At 44.6% G+C, this 21,270-nt stretch overlaps 1 gene segment (V, D, J or C); it reads right to left on the reverse strand.

Moving 5' to 3' along the window:
- Positions 1 to 1,036: 1,036 nt before the first annotated feature.
- Positions 1,037 to 13,569, reverse strand: LOC119843762. The segment is given in 6 exon segments: positions 1,037 to 1,259; positions 2,927 to 3,033; positions 3,830 to 3,847; positions 4,274 to 4,609; positions 10,746 to 10,908; positions 13,513 to 13,569. Coding segments are annotated over 6 exon segments (693 nt in total).
- Between the last annotated feature and the right edge of the window lie 7,701 nt (positions 13,570 to 21,270).

The raw sequence follows: 21,270 nt of genomic DNA on the forward strand, positions 1-21,270 counted from the left end.
TTTGCCTATGTCTATCTCAGCATAGCCTCCTTGTGTAGACATAGCCCATACCAACAGGAGTTTTTCTGTCCATGTAGGAACACCACCTTCGTCAACTATGTTAGCTATATCAACAGAAACTATCTTCTATAGGCATAGCTGCAACTACACTGGGTATTTTGTCTGCATAGATATGTTGGTTAGGGCTTTGGTTTTTTCACACCCCTGACTGATGTCACTATGCCGATATAACTTTTTAAGTATAGATCAAGCCTGAGAGTGTAAGCGCCTAGTGTCAGGACCCTTGTCTTTTTACCTGTAGAGTGCCATGCACTCCTATGTGTTTGTGTAGAGATACTTAAGATAGATATTTAGATAGCTGGACAAAATGGGGGAGGGAGAGTTAAGTTTTCATTTGAAGCATGTGATATTTTCCATTATCAAAAACAGGACGGGATGAGATGGAACAGTGTTTTTTTCCAACACAGCAAGAAGTAAGATACTAGTGTAGATGGATGCATGGTTCTCTCCTGGTAAACTAGTAGATGGGATGACACTGGACTAGATGGTCCAGTGCTTTGATCCACTGTAACAGGAAGGAGAAAAACTGACTAGTGGGAACACTGAGTTTCTTTCAGTAAAGCAGGAGGTGGGTTCCTTTTGGCAAAGCAGAGGGTGAGATACAAGAGTAGGTGCACAGTGGGATGACATCACATGGAAACTCCCTATTGTAACAAACTCATATACCGCAGCCAATACAATTGCTACATAATTCACACATAGAGACCCCTTGGGAGATTGGACTATAATTCTAGCCCTTCAGCTCAAGAAACACAGGCCTCTTCCATTTACACTAAGAGTGATAACCCAACCCCACTCCCCCACTTAGCTGGCAGTAGCATTAGGTCCCTTATCCTTTCTGTGGCCTGACATCATTCGCTTATGTATTCACAAACAAAGCCAGTCTAATACACTATGTTCTCTAAGTTCTGTGAATGTTACAGGCATTTTTGTTCCATACTTCAGCAGCTGACAAAAAAAAATGCAGAAAACCTCATTAAGGATTCCATAAGTGTTTATTAAAAGCTGCTGTTTCAAACAAGCAAATATAGCCAGACAACTCCAAATTGCGATCTTTGTATATTTATTGTAACAAAAGCCTAAGTGTTGTGCTGGTTTCTGAAACAAATCAGGACTTGTAAAATGAATGCAGCTGCAGCTCCTTCTTTCTCCAGGCAGCTGTGCCATCCGCCTCAGGCCAGCTTCTTCTACTGCACTTGCTGTGGGAGGGAAGGGAATAGAACTGGAGATTAGTCATGGGCCACTGCTAACCCCTGAGAACCAAGCAATGATCATCCTGTGATTGAAACACCAGGGGGAGGAGCAAACAGTCAAATTTTCCATATTGCAGCTTGTTCATGCACAGCCATCCCCATCTCCATTCTGGTTCATAAATTAAGGATCTAGATAGATTAATTGATAAGGAGACATTAAAGGAACTAAATATGTACTGGGTACCTTACTGACAGAAGGTTGATCAAATTATATCAATATTTCAGTAGATAGATAGATAGATAGATAGATCAGCTGTTTCTCCTTTCACTGATGCTGGTGTAAATCAGGGATAACTCCATTTACATTAATGGGATCACACCAACATCATCACACTGGCTTAAGGGCTGGTGTACAGTAGAAAATTAGGTCAGTATAACTATGTTGCTCAGGGATGTAAAAAATCCACACCCCTGAGTGACAGAGTTAAATTGACCTAACCCCTGGTGTAGACAGTATTAGGTCAACAGAAGAATTTTCCCATTGACATAGCTACCACCTCTCAGGGAGGTGGATTACCTCCTCTGACAGGAGAACCACTCTCATCAGTAGGTAGTGTCTTCACTGAAGCGCTGCAGAGTTTTAAGTGTAGACAAACCCTTAGTAACAAAAAAATCAGGGTCACTGTGTTTGAATGGTATACACCTCAAGGATAGACACAAATTGAACCTGGGACTAGACCTCAGGGAACAACCCCTCTATTGGCTGGTGAGAGGGAAGAAAATGGACAAATTGTGTCCAAATGTATCTTTTTACCTGTAATTTCTCAGATTCCCACTGCCACCAGCCAGTGCTCTAGCTGGAGGGGATTCACTGCTATTTTACAGTTGGAGCTTCCTGTTAAGTAGTGGTCGGGGCATATCTGATGGGTGAAATCTTACTTTGAATTTTCCCATGTAGTCACTAAGGCTATGAAAGTTTCTGCACAACAGAAACAGTGTGGTTTTGCTAGACTATGCTGAAGGCCTCATGTGGATTGGAAAAGAAAGAGTCAGCTCAGAAGGTCTCAAGATATTTCTGATAAGCACTGTTAAAAATAAGAAAGAATGGATGACTACAAGCACACCACTAGATAAACAAGCTTTCTTAACTCACTCTCTATTTCATTTTTTATTCTTTCTCTCTACATATCTATTTATCTCTCTTTTTCTTTCTCTTTCCCTCACATCTTTTCTGATTCTCTTTCTGTTCTCTCATTTTTCCTCTGTTGTTTCTCTCTCGTCTTTCTTCCTCTTCTCTCAGTTTTCTCTCATTCCCCATCATTTGTCTATGTCACATTTCACTCTTCCTCTTCCTTCTTTTGTCTCTCTCTTGCATTCTCTCTCTCCCCTTCTCTCTCAACACTTGCACTCTCTCCATCACTCTAGCTTATGGTCTTGCAAACCAGGAGGTGCAGAGACATGGGGAAAAAGAAAAAAGACTTCACTGAACTTTTTTGCATCTTAAAAGTTGTGGAGATTTCTTTGTGTGTGTGTGTGTGTGTTGGGGGGGGGGGAGATAGAGGTTCATGGTGGGTTCTCATTTTGTCCAAGATAGTCCCCTCCCCACCCACCACCTCTCTTCTAGTTAGAATGCACCTGGCCCAAAGTGCATAGAATAAGAAAACACCTCTCACCTTGTTCCTTAGCATTAGCCCCATCACAAAGACCCCATACAAGGCACTCTTGAAAATGAGCAGAACATACACACTCTTGCTTGCCATGGCACTTCTCAGATACGACTCTGAAAAGCAAGGGGGAAAATAATACATCAAAACTAACAGAGAAGTGAAAGATTTCTTTGGAGAATTTACCCAACCCAGGGGGGTTCTTTTAATCCTGCAGATTAGCAGAAGATGGTGCAATGCTTATCTGTAAAATCCACTTTCTGCCCATTTGGCTGCCTATGGCTGTACCACCAAGGAGGGCTGGATCTCCAAAGCTAAAGATTGTCAGCCCTGGCCAGCAATTGGTTTGGAGACTGCTAAAGAAAACCTAAGAGTTTGAAGAAGTGGTGGTGACTCTGAAGTTGGCAGCCTTCCCCCAGAGATAACATTGATCCCAATACATCCGTGTGGTGCTAGGGGGTGCTGTGCTGCAGAGAGAGGTGACTCAGTAGGGGGTACTCTCTCTTCTGAGTCAATACTGACCCTAATGACCCAGTATGGTCTTAGGGTCTCTGTGGGACTGAAGGTGATATCTTTAGGATGAGATCTAAAGCTGAGGTCCTGGCCACTGGTGGTTAGTACAAGTCCCACAGAAATTTTTATGAGTTCAGAGGTGTGAGTCCCAGTGTGTGTGCCTACGCACATACTCACACATGCACACCCACATCTCTGTGAAACAAGAAATATGTACATGCATGTGCACCCACACATACAAATATGCACATAAGCACATGCACACCTGTGCCTGACAGCATGAATACACATACCCACATGCACAAACATCCACAGCAGTACATCAGTGTATACATCTGAACATTCATGTGCACATGCACACATGCATACAGTACAGAGGAAGAAGGGGCTTTAACTGACCTTCTGAGACCCTGCAATCTGAAAGGAGAAACAAACAGAAGTTAGTATCTGAGCCCAGCTATCTATGCCTTTTACAAGGAACTTCCAATTTCCCACAATTAATTGGGTTGGGGAAGGGCAGAAGGGAGAATTATGTATCTATTCATTAGCTTGTAGGAGAGCAGATTTCAGATCCAGTTTCAGATCCCAAGGGCTGGCAGAAGCTGGAGTGTGGCATACAATGGTCTTGGTGCCCCAGGGTTTAGCAAATTGTTCTGCTTTGCAGAACTCTGAGGTGACAATTCCCACTCTTGGACTCTCTCTTGGGACAGCAGTGATTTAAGTGGTGATGCCCTGATGTGATGGGCAGGAGCCCTGCCTTCCATTCCAACTCCTAACCCCAGAGATGGGAATGCTGCAGAGGCCAGACCCCAGGACCCTAGGGCTTTTGTGCTCAGTACTCACCAGCTACACCACTGATGACTTTATCATATGTTTGTTTGTTATTCCCGTAGAACTCAACAAAGCAGTGGAATCTATTCTTGGAGTTGGAAAATTCCTGGTGTGAGATCCTCAGGCGGCTGGTCAGAGAGTATTTTTTTGAGGTTTCGTTCTTGATAGATTCATCTGTCCTCACCCCCTCTTTCCTCTCAACATTGTTCACCCGCCAAACCAGCTTGATGTGGTCAGGGTAGAAATCTGTGACCAGGCACACCAGGGTGGCCTTCCTCTTCTCTTTGATCTCCTGCTTCGACGGGGGAAAGATGGCCACTTTGGGGGGGGTGATATGGAATCCATCCTCTGGAACAGAAATCAAGATGACACAGAGAGCCCTACACAAACCCTCTCCTGCCTTGTGCCAACAACCCCTCCCGGATCCATGTATTTGACTCTGTATGTGTTGTGTGAGGAGGGAGATGCTTCTAGAGGCAGATTCAATGCCCTCTTTAGAATCTACACAGGAGGCCCATCATTTTAAACCAAAAGAGAAAATTATATTTTATGACTATACTGTACTTGAGTCTGAATCAGTAACCACTGTATATGTACCACTTCCACTGAAGTCAATAGAAAGTGTTGGCTGCAGAATCTGGCCCCAATATTTAAAAAAGACAGCTACAGAGTAAATGTAAAGTCTCTATATCTAGTCATTCATAGAGCCCCGTTGCTCTGTAATTCCTTACTGCATTGAGGTGCCCTGTGTTTCACCTCAGAAAAAGATGCTGAAGACTGCACCCTCCTTTTGCTAACCCAAACTTTCCAATCTCTCAGCAAACTCTCTTTGCTTTCTCTCCCACAATTTTAAAAAGGACAAAAGAAATAAAAAATCTAGCCCACAAATATCCAAAGAGAAGCTTGAGACAGAAGCCCAAGACTGTGAATGTTTTGTTATTTAGCAAACAAACAAACAAACAAACAAACCCTTCCTTACCCAGGACAGTCAGCTTGGTTCCTGTGCCAAAATACTGTTCATATGCAGAGCACAGAGACAAAGGGCAGTAATAAAACTGAGCAAAGTAGCAATTTACGGTTCAAGGGCTTGACTCTACACACTCCTCACACAGGCTGAACTCTCATTGAAGTCAATGGAAGTTTTGCCTGAATAGGCAAAAACTGCAGGGCTAGGCCTGTGGTGTCTCTCTATAGAGACAAAGTGAACACATGTGAGTACAGACCTATATGACCATGAAATGAGCACATAGGGAGGATCTCTGCTGTTGATGTACTTCCCACTTTCACAGGACTCATCAGCTCCATTGCTTCCACTACAGTTTTCTTTATCCTGCTCTTGACTTTGCAGTGGCAGAGGGGATCCTTCACCCACTCCACGAGTCAATTCCATGACCCACTTCCTCTGGCTCATAATAAATTTTTCCTATTGTTTAATACTAGCTTTTTCTTCCTGGATCCTAGGTTTTCCATCTTTGTCCTGCCATCTTTTGAAAGAGATCCCCATTCTTCCTCCACATATATTATTTCTTTAAGGGAATGATGTCCAGACAGTGCCTTACTGGACAGAGGAGGCAGTGTGTTGCAATGAGCAGAGTACCAGACTCTGTGGGCCAGATTTTCAAAAGAGCTCAACTCGTATTTATGCAGCAAACTAGGAGGCTAGATTTTCAAAGGCTCAGCACGGTGGGTGGAGAGCTCTTTTGAAAATTGGGCCATGAATAAGGAGGCTTGGGTTCTGTTCCCAACTAGGTCACACTTGTTATGTAACCTTGGGCAAGTCACTTAACTGCTCTGTGCCTCAGTTTCCCAAGCTGTAAAATGAGGCTTGTAATGTCCACCCATCCTAGTGAAGTGCTTTGAAATCTATGGATGAAAAATACTAAATATTATTATGAAGAGTTTCAGAATAGCAGCCGTGTTAGTCTGTATTCGCAAAAAGAAAAGGAGTACTTGTGGCACCTTAGAGACTAACAAATTTATTTGAGCATAAGCTTTCGTGAGCTACAGCTTCCTAGTATATATTATTAAATTAACATGTTATCTGTGGACCTCTATGAATATAGCCTAAAAATCAAGCTATTAATTATGGATGGTTAAAATTTTTTTTTATTTCCAATTTTTTAATAAAACAATTGGAAACATTCTGTAGAAATATTGACTGAAATAATTTTTTTTGTTTCCTTCAACATTTTTCTGAGAAAAGAATTTCTATTTTTAACTAGTGCTCCTATTCATCCAACCATCCCTGTGTCTCTTCTACCAGCATTACAGAGGGATTGTATGGGCTGCTCTAATATATTGCAGAACCAAGAGCACAAGGGAAAGAATTGTGAAAAGAAAAAATAAGGCTGACCACTCAACAACATTTCCTCATGGTGAGAGTCTATTAAGCTGTGTCTACAAATAAGTGTGCCTGAGTGAGCAGAATCCCACCCCTTAGACGTGGAGAAAAGACTTGTTTCATTACACCTACTGTACCCTCTCTTTTCAAGCAGAGAAAGGCTACTCCTTACAGCAGTGGCTCTCAACCTTTCCAGACTATTATACCCCTTTCAGGAGGTTGATTTGTCTTGCATACCCCCAAGTTTCACCTCACTTTAAAACTACTTGCTTACAAAATCAGACATAAAAATACAAAAGTGTCACAGCACACTAGTACTGAAAAATTGCTCATTTTCTCATTTTTACCATGTAATTATAAACTAAATCATGAGCCCCGGTTTGAGAAATACTGATATAGTACATAGTGCAGTATAAACAAGTCATTATCTGTATGAAATTTTAGTTTGTACTGACTTTGCTAGAGACTTTCATGTAGCTTGTTGTAAAACTAGGCAAATATCTAGCTGAGTTGACATACCCCCTGGAAGACCTCTGTGTACTCCCAGGGGTATGTGTACCCCTTGTTGTGAACCACTGCCTTACAGTACACTCTCAAGGGGCTTTGACCATTTCCCTTTGGAGACTATTTCAAGATCTCTTCCCCCCTACACTAGAAATTATTCCCGATACACTATGTGAAGGATTTCTCTTTAATCCAGTTCCAGCCCCTTTATCCCTAGCTATTCCCTCATGGACTACACTAAAAAAAAATCATCTTCCTCCTTAGTATTTCATCCTTCCCTGTCTTTCTCTCTTGTGTGTCTTCTTTGTCTGTTTCCCTTTTTATTCCTTTTTTTCCTGTCACCTTTTTATTACAAATCCAGCATACTCTCCTTAAATATGCTTTCCAGACATGTCCCAGGCAGATCACATAATGTTAGGCACAGAATTATCTTCTTTCTGACATAGATTGGTACAATCACATACCAGCCAGAAAAAAACTCTGGGGGTGAAATGCTGGCCTTATTAAAGTCAGTGGGAGTTTTGCCATTGACTCCAGGGGAGCTGCGATTTCATGCAAGTGTTTTCCTTTTGCGGATCCTAACTTCCCAAAATGAAAATGCCTTTTAATGGCTATGGGTTTCTTAGGAAATGTACAGATCCCACTGGGCTGCTAGAGACAGATCATGAGATGATACAAGTATTTATTTTTCTTACCTAGAACTGTGAGTCTTGTCCCGTCTCCAAAATATTGCACTGAGCCAGAACCAAAACACAGCGTTTTCCTCCCATGCTACAAATGCCTTGGAACCGGGACTCATTTCTACTTACCTGTGTTTCATTATTTTATGTTTCTCTGCTTTGTCCCTCACTGTCTGTCTTAATCTCTATCTGTCTGTTTCTCTGTCCCTCTTTTCTCTAGATTAACCCCATTAGAGACAAGTTCATCAATTTGGCTGCCACCAGAAATGCTTCTAAAAACTGTTTTTTATTCAAGTCTCTTTGCCTGCTATTTTCTTTCTTTCTTTGTTTCCACTCACCCAGAACTGTCAGCTGTGTCCCTGCTCCAAAATACTGTGCTCCAATTCACAGCCTCTTGGAGCTGCACCAAAACCATCCCTCCCAATCCTCCTCCCCATCCAAACCACACCAAAACCACTCTACACTCTTTAGGGACTGGGCAGAACAGGGTTGCTTTGGTGCGGCTAGGGAATGCTGCCATCTCCACAAAGTGCCGTTAGATTGTATTTAGTCTGTTTTCTCCTAGCTAGTGCAGAATTGTTCTCTATATTCTACTCTTCTGGACTTTGTCCTGCCCTAGCTTTAAATAACTCAAGCAATGAGATATCCTACAGTTCACTTGCGGAGAATATTCTACATTCTGCTATCCACCCCAAAGGCTTCCCTCTTCATTCAGTTTCACCGATTCATGCTTCAAGAATCCTACCCCTTTCACACTCCCAAACCCAGTCCTATCCCAGCGTGGGGTGTATGTTATGTTATTTTGTTATCATTTTCACTCACCCAGAACTGTCAGTCGAGTTCCAGCTCCAAAATACTGGATGTTTGTGGAGCACAGCTTCGCATTGCAACACCAAAACTACACACTACCCAGTCCTGGGCTGATCCCCATGAGATGCCATTGTAAACCCTTAAAATGCTGGACTCTTCCAGAATCGTAGCCAAATACATGCTCAGGAGAAAGTATCCATCTAGTTGTGCTGTCTCAACAGCATTTAGAAGACTAATACCCTGTATGTGCTCCCCAGTCATGATTTGGATCAGACCTCATATTTCAAAAGATCCCTTATTTCCCTTTCCACAGTAAAGTACCTCATCCTCTGCTTCTGAACCTCAGCACCGCCACACACTCCCAGGGTCAGTGTTTATCCTTCAAGCTCCTTCTCCCGCCTCCCCCCCCGCTTTATACCCCCATCCAATCTCTCTGTTTGTTCTCCCAGCTGCTGCAGGATAGTCCTATTGCTAATGAACGTCTGGATCCTGACCTCAGTCTTCTTCGCCTCATCCCCTTTTCAGATGCTCCCTTAGATATTGCAATGGGAAGACAGAGTCATCCCAGGGATTATACTGGATCGCGGTGGGAGAGGGGGCAGATGCACCACTTCTGAATAGGTGTAGTCTAATTGTGGGGTGCTGGCACTCCATGGGCTTCATTTCTAAGAGAATCCAGCCAGCACCCTAAGTGGGCACTGAGCAGGGCTTCCAGGAGTTTCCACCAGATTTATATTGCAATCTAGATATAGAATACCACTCTAGGGGCCTGTGTGCTCTCCCTTCTTTCTCTGATTAGATTTGAGATCTCCTCTCATTCCAGACTTGAAGGAGATGCTCTAGCCTTAACCACATGAGATTAGAACAACCTTTCTTTCTTTCTTTCTTTCTTTCTTTCTTTCTTTCTTTCTTTCTTTCTTTCTTTCTTTCTTGTCAGTAACTTTATTAGCATGGCAAGAAAATGTTGGCAAAGTTAACACTGCAGTTGTCTGTGCCCAGGACAAATTTAATAGCAGTAATGGGTTTGTTCTCTTCCCAAGTCATCAACTGCCTTCCTTTCCCTCTGTCTCTCACAGTGTCTTTCCCAAAACCCTTTTCTTGGTGTATTTGCCAGCCTGATCTGGCTGTGGCCCAGACACTATTGCTGGTATCTCTTACCTAGAACTGTGAGCCGTGTTCCCTCTCCGAAGTACAGTACATTTGCAGAACACAGCCTGACACCCTTATCAGAAAAGTCCTCTCTGGAGAGGGGAAGGGAGGGAAGGAGGCGGTGGGCTGCAGTAAAGGAGAGGTTCTCTTCCTCCTCTTTACTGTCAGCGAAAGAGCCTGAAATCTCCATCTCTCCTCCCCCAGGAGAGCAATTCTTGGCCTCTGGGTGATGAGGGAATCTGCCTGTTTGGGAGTGCTGAACACAGCATTGTGGTCCTAGAATCAGGTCACATTCTATTCAGATTTAACCCTTTCCAGCCTTCCACCTTCTTTCTACCCACTCCTTCAAGCCCACACAGGAGGGCTTCTCCTTGCATAAGGAGTGGGAATTACTCCCAATGGGAGTTACTTGTACCCTGTTTGTATCGTGCTTTATGCAATCCTAGCCTTCATTGTCCTAAGCAATTCCCACTTCTCTTGGGCCACTCCCCATCCCATATCCTGCCATTGCACAGCCTAACAGATCTTCTGATCTGCCTGTCAAGACATACTCACACCTTTGCAGCCTGGCATTCCCCCCTTTTCCTCAGTTTCATCCTGTTGACCCTACACTTACCCTCTTGGAGCACCCTTAATAATTCCTCCCCCTGCCTACTCTTCCCATGCACATAGAATGCTTAGCTGGCATTTAGTCAAATGAAACATATTTTATCTTAATATTTTCCCATCCTTCAGTCCCCTCCTCCTCTGTCAATATCTTTCTGGCATTGAGGGACCCAGAAATGAATGTAGTTTTTGAGGTAGGTTCTCAGCGGAGCTGTAGAGGGGGGTCTATACCATGAAGAGCATTCTCATTAGGGTCTGATCACCACTGACTGGTAAATACTGGTCTCTGTCTATCTGTGTGGAAGATGACAATATGTCACCATAGAAGCCTCTCCCAGGGCCAGTGGGAGACAATTGTTAGATCCCTACAGTTTTTCTGGCTGCCTCCACTTACCTAAGACAGTCACTTGGGTCCCTTGGCCGAAGTTCAGCGGGGAATTGTAAGAACACAGCGTGAAACTGTTATAATCTAAGTGAACATCTTCAAAGGCAGAGGCAGCCCAAAATGTAAAGTCCAAGGGAGCCTTGATCTCATCTCCTCCAGCAGTTGCTGGAGGCTAGTAGACACTGATCTTATTGGAGTTAAATGGGAAAATGCCCACTCTCCCTGCAATGTGTCTAACCAAAAAATAAATAGTTATATGGGGACAAATTCCCCCAGACAGGAATTGTAGATTTTGCTAAGTTTGGTTCAGAGATACTTTGGAAGATGCATTTTCTTACCTAGAACTGTGAGCCTGGTCCCCTCTCCAAAATATACTGGCTGTGTGTTTACACAGACAATTTGCTCACTGCTAAAACCTCCAGGCAGCAGCCCAAATGGCAGTGATTATTACCCTGAAACTTCTGCTAAGGTGAAGAAGACATTAAACCAGGCTTCCTTCTAACTTCTAATTGGAGCACCCAGTGCTGGCATAGCATCAGTGCTATGGGGAAGAGAGGATGATGCCACATTGGAAGGCACATTAAACTGCTTTGGAGGAGACATTAAACTGAGTTCCCTTCTGCTCAGCCCTCATGGGTTGTTCTAGGTGAAGATTTGAGACCCACAGGGCACTTATTGGAAAGAGCTCCTGTCCAGACAACATTTCTTCTCTTTCAGCTAAAACACATTGTAATACCGGAGGCTACATAACAGTGATAGTTGAGCTCAGAACATCAGCTACATTTGTTTGCACAATATTCAATGCGCTGCACTTAAAGTGCTTTGGGGAGACATGGAAAATGACAAGCTTTGAGAGAAAAAAATCCTTCTCTAGATCTTCCCATCTGCCTCCCAACACTAAGTAGTTTCAAGCTATACAGGCACTAGAGGAGATATTCCAGGACACCCCTGATTCTCCCCAAACTTCCAAAATTTGTCAGTGCCTTTACAGTGGTGACTTTTAATCTACTTGGATTTCACTTACCTAGCACTGTAAGCCTGGTGCCTTCGCCAAAGTTAGCTTCAGCGTAGTTACACAGTGATAGACCCACAGCCTAGAAACACCACTATTCCCCAAGGGGCTGCCATTTCTCAGGTGGACTCTGTTCTCTGCTCCTTTTACCCTTCCTTGAATCCTGAATTTATCTGATGAAATGTCAGCCTGTTGCCTATTTGCAGATCTCTGGGAATTTGGGTGTTTGAGTCACATCATAGAAGTTACAGATGGCAAAGACTTACCTTCCTTCCCCAATCCCATAGCCAGGGCAGGATTACCCCCTACAGTGCAGTCTCTAGGTCTTTGTCGCAGTACTCACTTTAAATGGTCCTAGAGATGGGGCCTCCTTTCCCTCTTTGCACCCTTGCAAATGGTTCTCATACCTACCGTTAGCCACCTTTATCCAAGCTATTACATTCATTTATTCCTGTCTAGTAAATCAACTCCTTTTTGCTGTCAGTTGCTCTTATCAGACATCCCTTCACTAATGGACTGTGTTTGGGATAATAGACAGAATGGCTACGAAAAAACTTACCCAACACTGTCAGCCTGGTACCCTCGCCAAAGTACTGTGGTGTGTTTACACAGTGTTATGAAGGGGTACAGGAATCACCTGCCTTCAGCTATGGGAATAAGGTAGCGGCAGGGAAGTTACAAGTTGGGGGAGGGGGTGTGGATTATCCAAGGAGACACAACAGATTTAGGTAATTTTATATAAGATAATGTGTCTGCCGCTCCCCCCCCCAGCCCCCAACCTCCAAGCACTGAGTACAGTGTTAGAAAATGCTGTTTTTATGGAAGACGGATCTGATGAAAAACCCCTGTGTTCACTTGGAATATCTATCTATCTCCACAATCTCAACCCCACCCTGCAACTGAGTCCAGGCTGAGACTCCTGTTCTCGTGTAACTTTAGAAGCAGTGACCCTTTCCTGCGGTCAAAGGGCAGTGGTGGTGGTGTGCATGGGGAAGGGAGAGGATCTTCTTCTGGATTTCACCCACCCCATGCTGCAACCTGTTCCTTCAGACCCTGTTCTGGACAAATTTGCACACACGACTTTTTCATTTACTCTTGAAAAAGGTATTTCATTGTCACCAATTATTTAATGCCTGGGCTTCTTTTCCTTACCTAATACAGTCACTCGTGTCCCGGAACCAAACTGTGCTGGAGATGAATCACAGTGCTACAGAGATCATCTCAAAATACACCGCCCCCCCAGAGCAAAGGTGGGGAGGGGTAACTGTGATAATATCTTGTAATATCCAGGGTGGAGAGGGAAGAGACCCTGTTTGGGGTAATAGACAGAATGGCCCAAAGGAAAGTTACCAAACACTGTCATCCTGGCCCCCTGGCCAAAGTATGGCTGGCTGTGTTAGGAAATATTGTCTAATGATAAGATGGATTGGGCTGTGGTATGGTCTCCCAAAGGGAAGTGGTGGAAGCCCCTCATGTGAGACATTGAAAACTGGTCTGGACAGAATCCTGGAGAATCTTCTGTAGAGTATATTCTCACCTGAGAGAGTTGGGGGTGGGAGAATGGAGAAGATGGGAGGTGATAGGCATTTTTTAGATCCCTAATTCCTAGAAGTCACTTACCTAAGACAGTGAGTCTGGTCCCCTCTCCAAAGTACATGGTGCTGTCAGAACACGGTGTTGCTAGGCCTGGCGAAATCAACCACAGTTTTCCCTAGCCACCTTGGGGTGGGATTCCAGCAACACTGGCCCCTCTGGGAAAGATACTTTGAGACACTGATGGAAGGTGCAGAAAGATGGCATGTGGAGGAACATGGCTGCCATGTGTCTTGATTTTCAAAGGCAACCATCCGCATTTTATTCCTCCACAGAGGATGCCCATCTGGTGCAGACTGTCCTATCCTGGGGGGGTCCCATAGATAGAAAAGCTATTGGGTAAGCCAAAGGGAATCTCCTCCCACCGGGGTCTGCTGTGTGGTCTTGGTTAGGAGTCATCCTTTGTCGCCCAGGAACACGTCAGGGTTAGGACGAACAAAACCTTGAAAATGTGCAGGCAGCTCCTAGTGGAGCCCTGGGTGCCAAGAAGTGCACATACCCCAGGGGGCCTTGCATCCTATCCACTACATGAGGGAGGTTTTTGTAAAGGCCTCCCTAGGGAATGTATCACCGTGGCCCTGCTGTCCCCACAACCGTTCAACCTCATACAAAAACATGTCCTCCCTCAGCCCCGCCCCAGAGTCACCCAGCAGAGGCAGGGCCTGGGGAAATGGCAGGGTCTGTGCTTATACTGAATAAACAAGGGAAAACGGATGATGTTGCTCGGGGTGATCATATCAGACAGACACCTGGCCGGATAGAGGGGTTCCTGGGTTTCTCTGAGCAGGAACTTGCTATGCTCCCTCTGCACTACCCCTCACTAAACCAAACTGGTATTTATAGCTTACAAGAGGGAGAAGGGAGCTGTGAGAGGCGGGAAACCACACAGAGGTACCCAGCCTAGACACTCGTGTACAGACAGCTGCACAGATACACATAGATTGTAGGCAATGTTGTTGTAGTCATGTTGGTCCCAGGATATTATATGTAGCTATGACACTTTAAGTAACTTTCCCAGCCCTGAAGAACAGCTTTGTGTAGCTGGAAAACTTGTCTCTCTCACCCAAAGAAGTTGGATCACTTCACCCACCTGATCTCTCAAATACACATAGAGACATGAATACAAGCACAAACACATGATACCAATGACACATAATACTGAGTGGTTAACAGGCACAGTCACACACATATACACACAGAGGAATGTGCAAATGCACACCCAAGAACATGCAGAGAATAGCAAAGGCACAAATACACTGCAGAAGGATATGTCCTGTCACACACAGTCAGAGGCAGGTATGGAGAGTCACATGAATGGCCTCCCTCTCTCCCCATAGAATAATATGTCTACATGCACCTGTAGAGTCACAAACAAACATGCACATATCTAGTCAGACTCGCACCCACAGAGAAATTAACAGAGCTGGTCAGAAAATGTTCATAGGGAATTTTATCTGACAAATCTTTGAATAAAAATGTTTCCTGGGTTTTGATTAGCTCTAGAAATTCAGCACAGCTACAGATGCATATATTCCCACCCAGGAGCCCATGGACTAACACATGCGATCCCAGGAGAACAGGAGATTATTCATACAGAATCCATGAGATCAGGTGAGAATACTGGGAAGACACTATGGCTTTGTTATTCTTTGAGAATGAAATCAGACTCTCAGTGCTTAGTTTAATGGAATAAGTCAGGGATAGGGAGAGCCAGGTCAGAAGAAATAAAAAGCCACCCACTGAGCCAATGTAGAGGTTTAACAACTGTGTGTGTGTGTGTGTGTGTGTGTGTGTGTGTGCAGGGCATGGTTTCCTACGCTTGCTCATTTCATCCCAAGACGCCTGTCTCTCTTACTCATGTGGTTTCTCCATCCACTTGTATAAGCACCATGGCCTAGCTCCTCAAATCTAAATACATTTGAGGATCTGGGCCCACATGACTGAGGGACCAGCATTCCTATAGTGTCTTTAAACCCAGAGATTCACAAAGTGCTTTACAGACAATACACAGGGGCCATTCGCTTGGAAGGACATTGCACAACATTAGCACACAGAGAGAGAGAGAGGAGTTAACACCATATCCCCTGATGCTGCAAGGGAAATCTGAGGTCAGAGGAATATAGTGCACCTGCTGGAATTTTTCCAGGAAACAGATAACCATAAAACCGTCAATCACAGATGACGATTGAAGTGGTTTAGTGAGTCCACTGATTGGTTTTAAGGCTACAGTGAATTTGGTGCGGGGAAAAGATGCTGGACTGACATTCTTTGGATCCTGAAGTCCACCCAACAGGGACAACATGGGCAGTGGTTGGTGCAGGCTTCTTCACACACTGCTCTGTCAGCATATCCCATCCCTGACTTGCAGTGACCACCTCCATAAGTAAAAGGGGTGTTCAGTCTCCATGACCCATTTACTCCACGGCTTCTCTGCTGAGAATGGCAGCAAGGAGGCCAAATAATAGCACCTGTAGGGGTGGGGTTTGTGATGCATGCCTGGTATATAGATTGCAGGGTTTTGCATGACCAGGGTGAGAGCGATGCTGGGTCAAGTGACACCCTGTTTATTATCTGTAAACCACAGATAGAACAATGCTTGGAAGCGTGGCCCACAGAACAGTACCACCTGTGCTGTGACCTCTGGGAAATGCTTTGTATCATTGTCATCTCAGTGTTGCATGTGGTTTTGAGAATAAGACCTACACTGGCTGACAAGTGGAATGGAATGGTGACTCTGTAATCACTTGTGACTCCGAGTGTTTAACCACATGCAGAGACCAACCCCCCAGGGCCTTGTCATTGAAACTTCTGCTGCCTTTTCAATTCTGCACTGACACAATATGAACAGCTCCTCCCCACATCTGCTATGCTCTCTACCTTCACCACATCCTCCCAGCTCTCTGCTGCTCCCCACCACACATCTTCTTGGCTTCCTTCCCCTGTCTTCAGGCTAACTGACTTGGGCTAAGATTGTGTCAGGTTTCTCGTGCTAGGAAGGGTCAGTACTTAGGCGGAAGACTTTCAAGGAGAAAGCAATTGGTACAGGGAGTGGTTTGGGTGACTCAGTAAGGGGCCTTTTCTCCTGTAAGTCAGCATTGACCCAAAGGCCCCTGCATGGTGCTAAGGGGTGCAGGGCTGCAAGAAAGGGTGTGGATGACTCAGGAGGTGACTTTCTCCCATCTAAGTCAACACTGACCCCAGTGTCCCACCATATTGCTGGGTAAAACAGTGTGGCTAGAACTGAGTGGTAAAGCGAAGATACTAATTATTTCTAATAATTGGAGATCCCATGCTGTGGCAACTTTAGGACTATGTAACCTGTGCAGTTGCATTGGCCCACGTAGTTCTGGGTCCCATGCCACATTCACACACCAGACAGTGTCACTCCAAGTCTCATGTGTGTTTCTGTGGCACCCACAGGCCATGGTACAGATGCATTTCCATCCCCACTCCCTCCTTGGTTAGTTGCCCTTCCTCTCCACCTCTTGGCTTGTACACACCATGAGGTTTTGAGGAATAGCCATGGGCTTCCTAGTACATGGCCCCATCCCCGCTCGCTAGCGTTGGAGGCAGACTACCCTGTCCCAGTTGGCTCCCTAGACAAAAGCAGAGACTTACCCCATAGTAACAATCCAAAACACTGAATGTAGCCAAACGTGCTCATGAGCTACTTGGTGGCCGATGACAAAACCGCACATGTAAGCGTGGTTACTAGACAGTGGCTGTTAAGTAGTTAACCTGTACATAAAAAGAAAAGGAGTACTTGTGGCACCTTAGAGACTAACAAATTTATTAGAGCATAAGCTTTCGTGAGCTACAGCTCACTTCATCGGATGCATCGTGAGCTGTAGCTCACGAAAGCTTATGCTCTAATAAATTTGTTAGTCTCTAAGGTGCCACAAGTACTCCTTTTCTTTTTGCGAATACAGACTAACACGGCTGCTACTCTGAAACCTGTACATAGTCACCCCTGGCCCAATGATGTATCTTGGAGAGATTACATCAAATAATTGCACAAGGGATGTCCAGTCACAAAAGAACAAGGAGAGCACTGTCTGTCTGTCTGTCTATTTGCCCGTAGTGGTCTTGAAGGATGCTTGGGTGAGGTGTCACCTTTTTGCAGGAAGTTCAGATCTTGGCTGACTCTCTAGCTGGAAATTTGCTTCTGATCCTTTTGGCTGGCTTGTGCTGTCTAGACAGCTGGAAGTCAGGCATCTTGTGTGGGTCTTACTGGAGCACAGAATGGAGACTAAACTACAGTAACTCCTCGCTTAATGTTGTAGTTATGTTCCTGAAAAATGCTACTTTAAGCGAAACGATGTTAAGCAAATCCAATTTCTCCATAAAAATTAATGTAAATAGAGGGGGTTAGGTTCCAGGAAAAATTTTTTCACCAGACAAAAGACTATATTTTATGTAGTATAAGTTTTAAACAATGTAATACTGTACACAGCAATGATGATTGTGAAGCTTGGTTGAGGTGGTGAAGTCAGAGGGAGGAAGGGGGTGGGCTATTTCTCAGGGTATGCGTTACTGCTAAATGATGAACTAGCACTTGGCTGAACCCTCAAGGATTAACATATTGTTGTTAATGTAACCTCACACTCTACAAGGCAGCATGAATGGAGGGAGGGGAGACAGCATGGCAGAGAGAGAAAAAGACACACACCACACTGTGTGTGGGAGAGAGACTTGCATGCTGACCTCACTCTAAGTACATTGCCTGATTAAGTAGATCAGCAAGTTGAGACAGCAGCTGCTGCCAGGTCCTGAGCCCTGTCGTGTTCTCCCACCAACTCTGTGTATGGGGTAAAGGAGCGGGGAGCAGGAGCGGGGGAGGGGGATACCCTGACATTAGCACCCCTTCCCCCACCCCTTGCACGGCAAGCAGGAGGCTCCCAGGAGCAGCTCCAAGGCAGAGGGCAGGAGCAGTACACAGCAGTGGGGGAAGGGACAGCTGAACTGCCTGGCAATTGATAGCCTGCTGGGCGGCTGCCGCACAGGGAATTTAGGGTACTGGGGAGCTGATAGTGGGGCTGCTGGCCCACCCTGGTTCCAAGCCCCACTCCAATGGGCTGCTCTTTCTGCAAGCCATGGACAAAGCAGGCGGCTGTCCAACAACATTATAATGGAGCATTGCCCAACTTTAAACGAGCGTGTTCCCTAATTGATCAGCAAAGTAACAATGAAACAACGTTAACCAGGACGACTTTAAGTGAGGAGTTACTGTACCTACTTCAGCTGTCTCCCAGCTTGTCCCTTTTTACTAATCCAGCTCTCTGATCTACTTTCACCCCTTGGTCTTGGCATCCACAGGCTAGTTTCTGAGCCTGCCCTTATGCCATCCGTGGCTGGGCCTGGCCTAAAATACAAAAGGCACTGAAGTGGTGTAAATCCATCTTTTCCCCCTTCCCCTTGTTCCCTATGCTCAGCTCATATCTGGTGCAAGGGAGAACTGGGCCCAAGATGTTCCTATCCTGATCCACCTGAGCCCATCCATTCCTTTGTTCATATAGAACAAAGCAGAAGAGAAGAAAAAAAGCACAGTCTTCAAATAGGACATTTTCCATAGTTTTTCAGTAGGTAAGTGAAAGTAGGTGCCTAAAGATCTTTGAGGATCTTGGTCTTTGTATAGCTTCCCCAACTGCAAAGCCCTGGGAGAATGCCATCTAGGCATACAATGACCATTTCATCTGGTATCCTGTCTCTGATAGGATAAATGCTGAAAGCTTCAAAGGAAACTGCAGTACATCTCTTATTATTATTTTTTTACTTTGTCCAATCTATATAAGGCACCTTGCCAAATAGAAAGATATAATCCATGCACAGGAGAGCTAAGAGTCTAATCTTAGATATAAATAATAAAGCACCTAATGATACAGTATTCAATGCCCTTCATTTTTGCTATTTATTGATTTTCACTGAAAAATTCCCAGGTGTTCAAAAAGCCAGTATTTTGGTTTTACTGATTTTCACTCAGATTTTGGCTTTTTCGCACCTGACATTGCTTACGAGATGCTCCTCTCGTGACACTAGCCCTTCAGCATGGCCTAGGGCATAGAGCCCCATCCACTTCCCCTGCTGGACCAGAGTGGCCTTCCCCTTCTCTTTGATCTCCTGCTTTGATGGGGGAAAGATGACCACTTCGGGGGAGGTGATAGTGAGCTCATCCTCTGGAACAGAAACCAATATGGCACAGACCGCCCTGCACAAACCCTCTCCTGCCTTGTGCCAACAACCCCTCAGGGTACTGATTGTGTCTTTGCTCTCTATACAACATTGATAATGCAAGGAAACCACACAGACACAGCTGGACCCCAAGGTACCATGTTTACTAACTAGATCAGAACATAGCAGGCCTAGCTACATACAAACTATGGCTGAGACAGAGTTCTGGTGCCTTCTGCAACAGAAAACTGGGAGGCACACTAGGGGACTCCAAATTCCCAAATTATTTAAAGGGATACTACCAAACTCATGCTTCCATACTGACAGGGAAAAGTATCCATGGGTGTTATCAGACAAAACATGCGGTGTGTTCCTTGTGGGCAATGTGCTGCATCGTAAGACACAAGAAGCAATATGTTCGTAGCAATTACAGAGTGTTTTGGGGAGGTGTAATAAGACACAATAGTGTATTACTCAGAATTATACTACAGTGTGATCGGTTCACAGGCCCCATTCAGGCATTGGCAGGAAAGGGGTTAACCTTCCCCCACTGGCTGGAGGAAGGCTCTCCAGGAAAAGGCCTGAAGCTGAGCAGAGAGATAGACCCTCACCAAAGTGAGCAACTCCTGATCACTGCTTTGGCCTTAACTGGCACAGCCTTACATCTTGACTTTCAGTTTTGGCTGTTGTATATGTGCTTGGCCCTTAAAGGGGCATCACATTCCTTACAGAAGCTTCTCTGTTTTATTACAAAGGTGCCAAACTCCTGCTAGAGATGTAGAATCTTTTCCTGCCTTGGCTGGCCTGTTGTGGAAAACCCTTGAGGAATAGAGAGTGGAGACATGGATACAGATAGAGGCATACAGATAGAGAACACCCCTTTGGGAACGTGGCATTCTGAGATGCAACATGCCCTGAGTTACTGATGATAAGCTGACATCATCTTAAAATGTTAGCATTAGTTTTGAAGCCACAGTATCTAGTATTTTCCTCTTCCTTGTAGGCACCTCTCTGCCATATGAGAAAACCCATAAGATGAGAAATTTCATGTTGCCCAAGGAGTGAGAGAAATTGTTCAAGGACACCTGAGGTGAATAGCTAGGAGCAATGGGATGAAAATGAGCAAAATGAAACATTTCCTGAATGGCAGGAAACATGACCTGATACCAAGGTTCTGGAATAGCATGAAATAGTCCAACCCAGGGAAGAAGTGCTGGAAGCCTCATTACTTAAATCATGTAAAACTGAGATTGGACAAACCCCAAGGGAACGATTCTGCATTGGTGAAAATGTGGGGGGAATGAACCAGGGGATGGACAAGATGTGACCTAGATATGATTTCCATCTCTACATTTTTAAATTCTTCACCCTAAATTAGCTTTATCCTCTCCTTTATATCCTCGCTGAAATAAGAATATCCTTCCTGTAGATTTGGGGACAAGAGTGATGAGGACATACAACTTTGTCCTTGGTCTACTTGCTCAATAACATTTAGTCTATAGGATAAGAGACTTCAGTAGAAGTTAGCTGGGATTTTATGTATTTTGTTTGGGACATAGAAGTTGCCATATCAATGGTCTGTGCAGTCTGGTCTCCAACACTGGCCAAGTCAGGCATCAGAAGAAGACTTAACCACGTCATCATGCATAAACATACACATACATTTGCACAAGCAGGTTAGGCTCACTTTGTGTTCAGTACTTTACCCTTACTTAAGATTTGTGTATTGTTTTGAAAATATTGTATAAGTGACAAATTTAG

This window comes from Dermochelys coriacea, chromosome 1, assembly GCF_009764565.3.
Source record: "Dermochelys coriacea isolate rDerCor1 chromosome 1, rDerCor1.pri.v4, whole genome shotgun sequence".
NCBI lineage: Eukaryota > Metazoa > Chordata > Testudines > Dermochelyidae > Dermochelys > Dermochelys coriacea.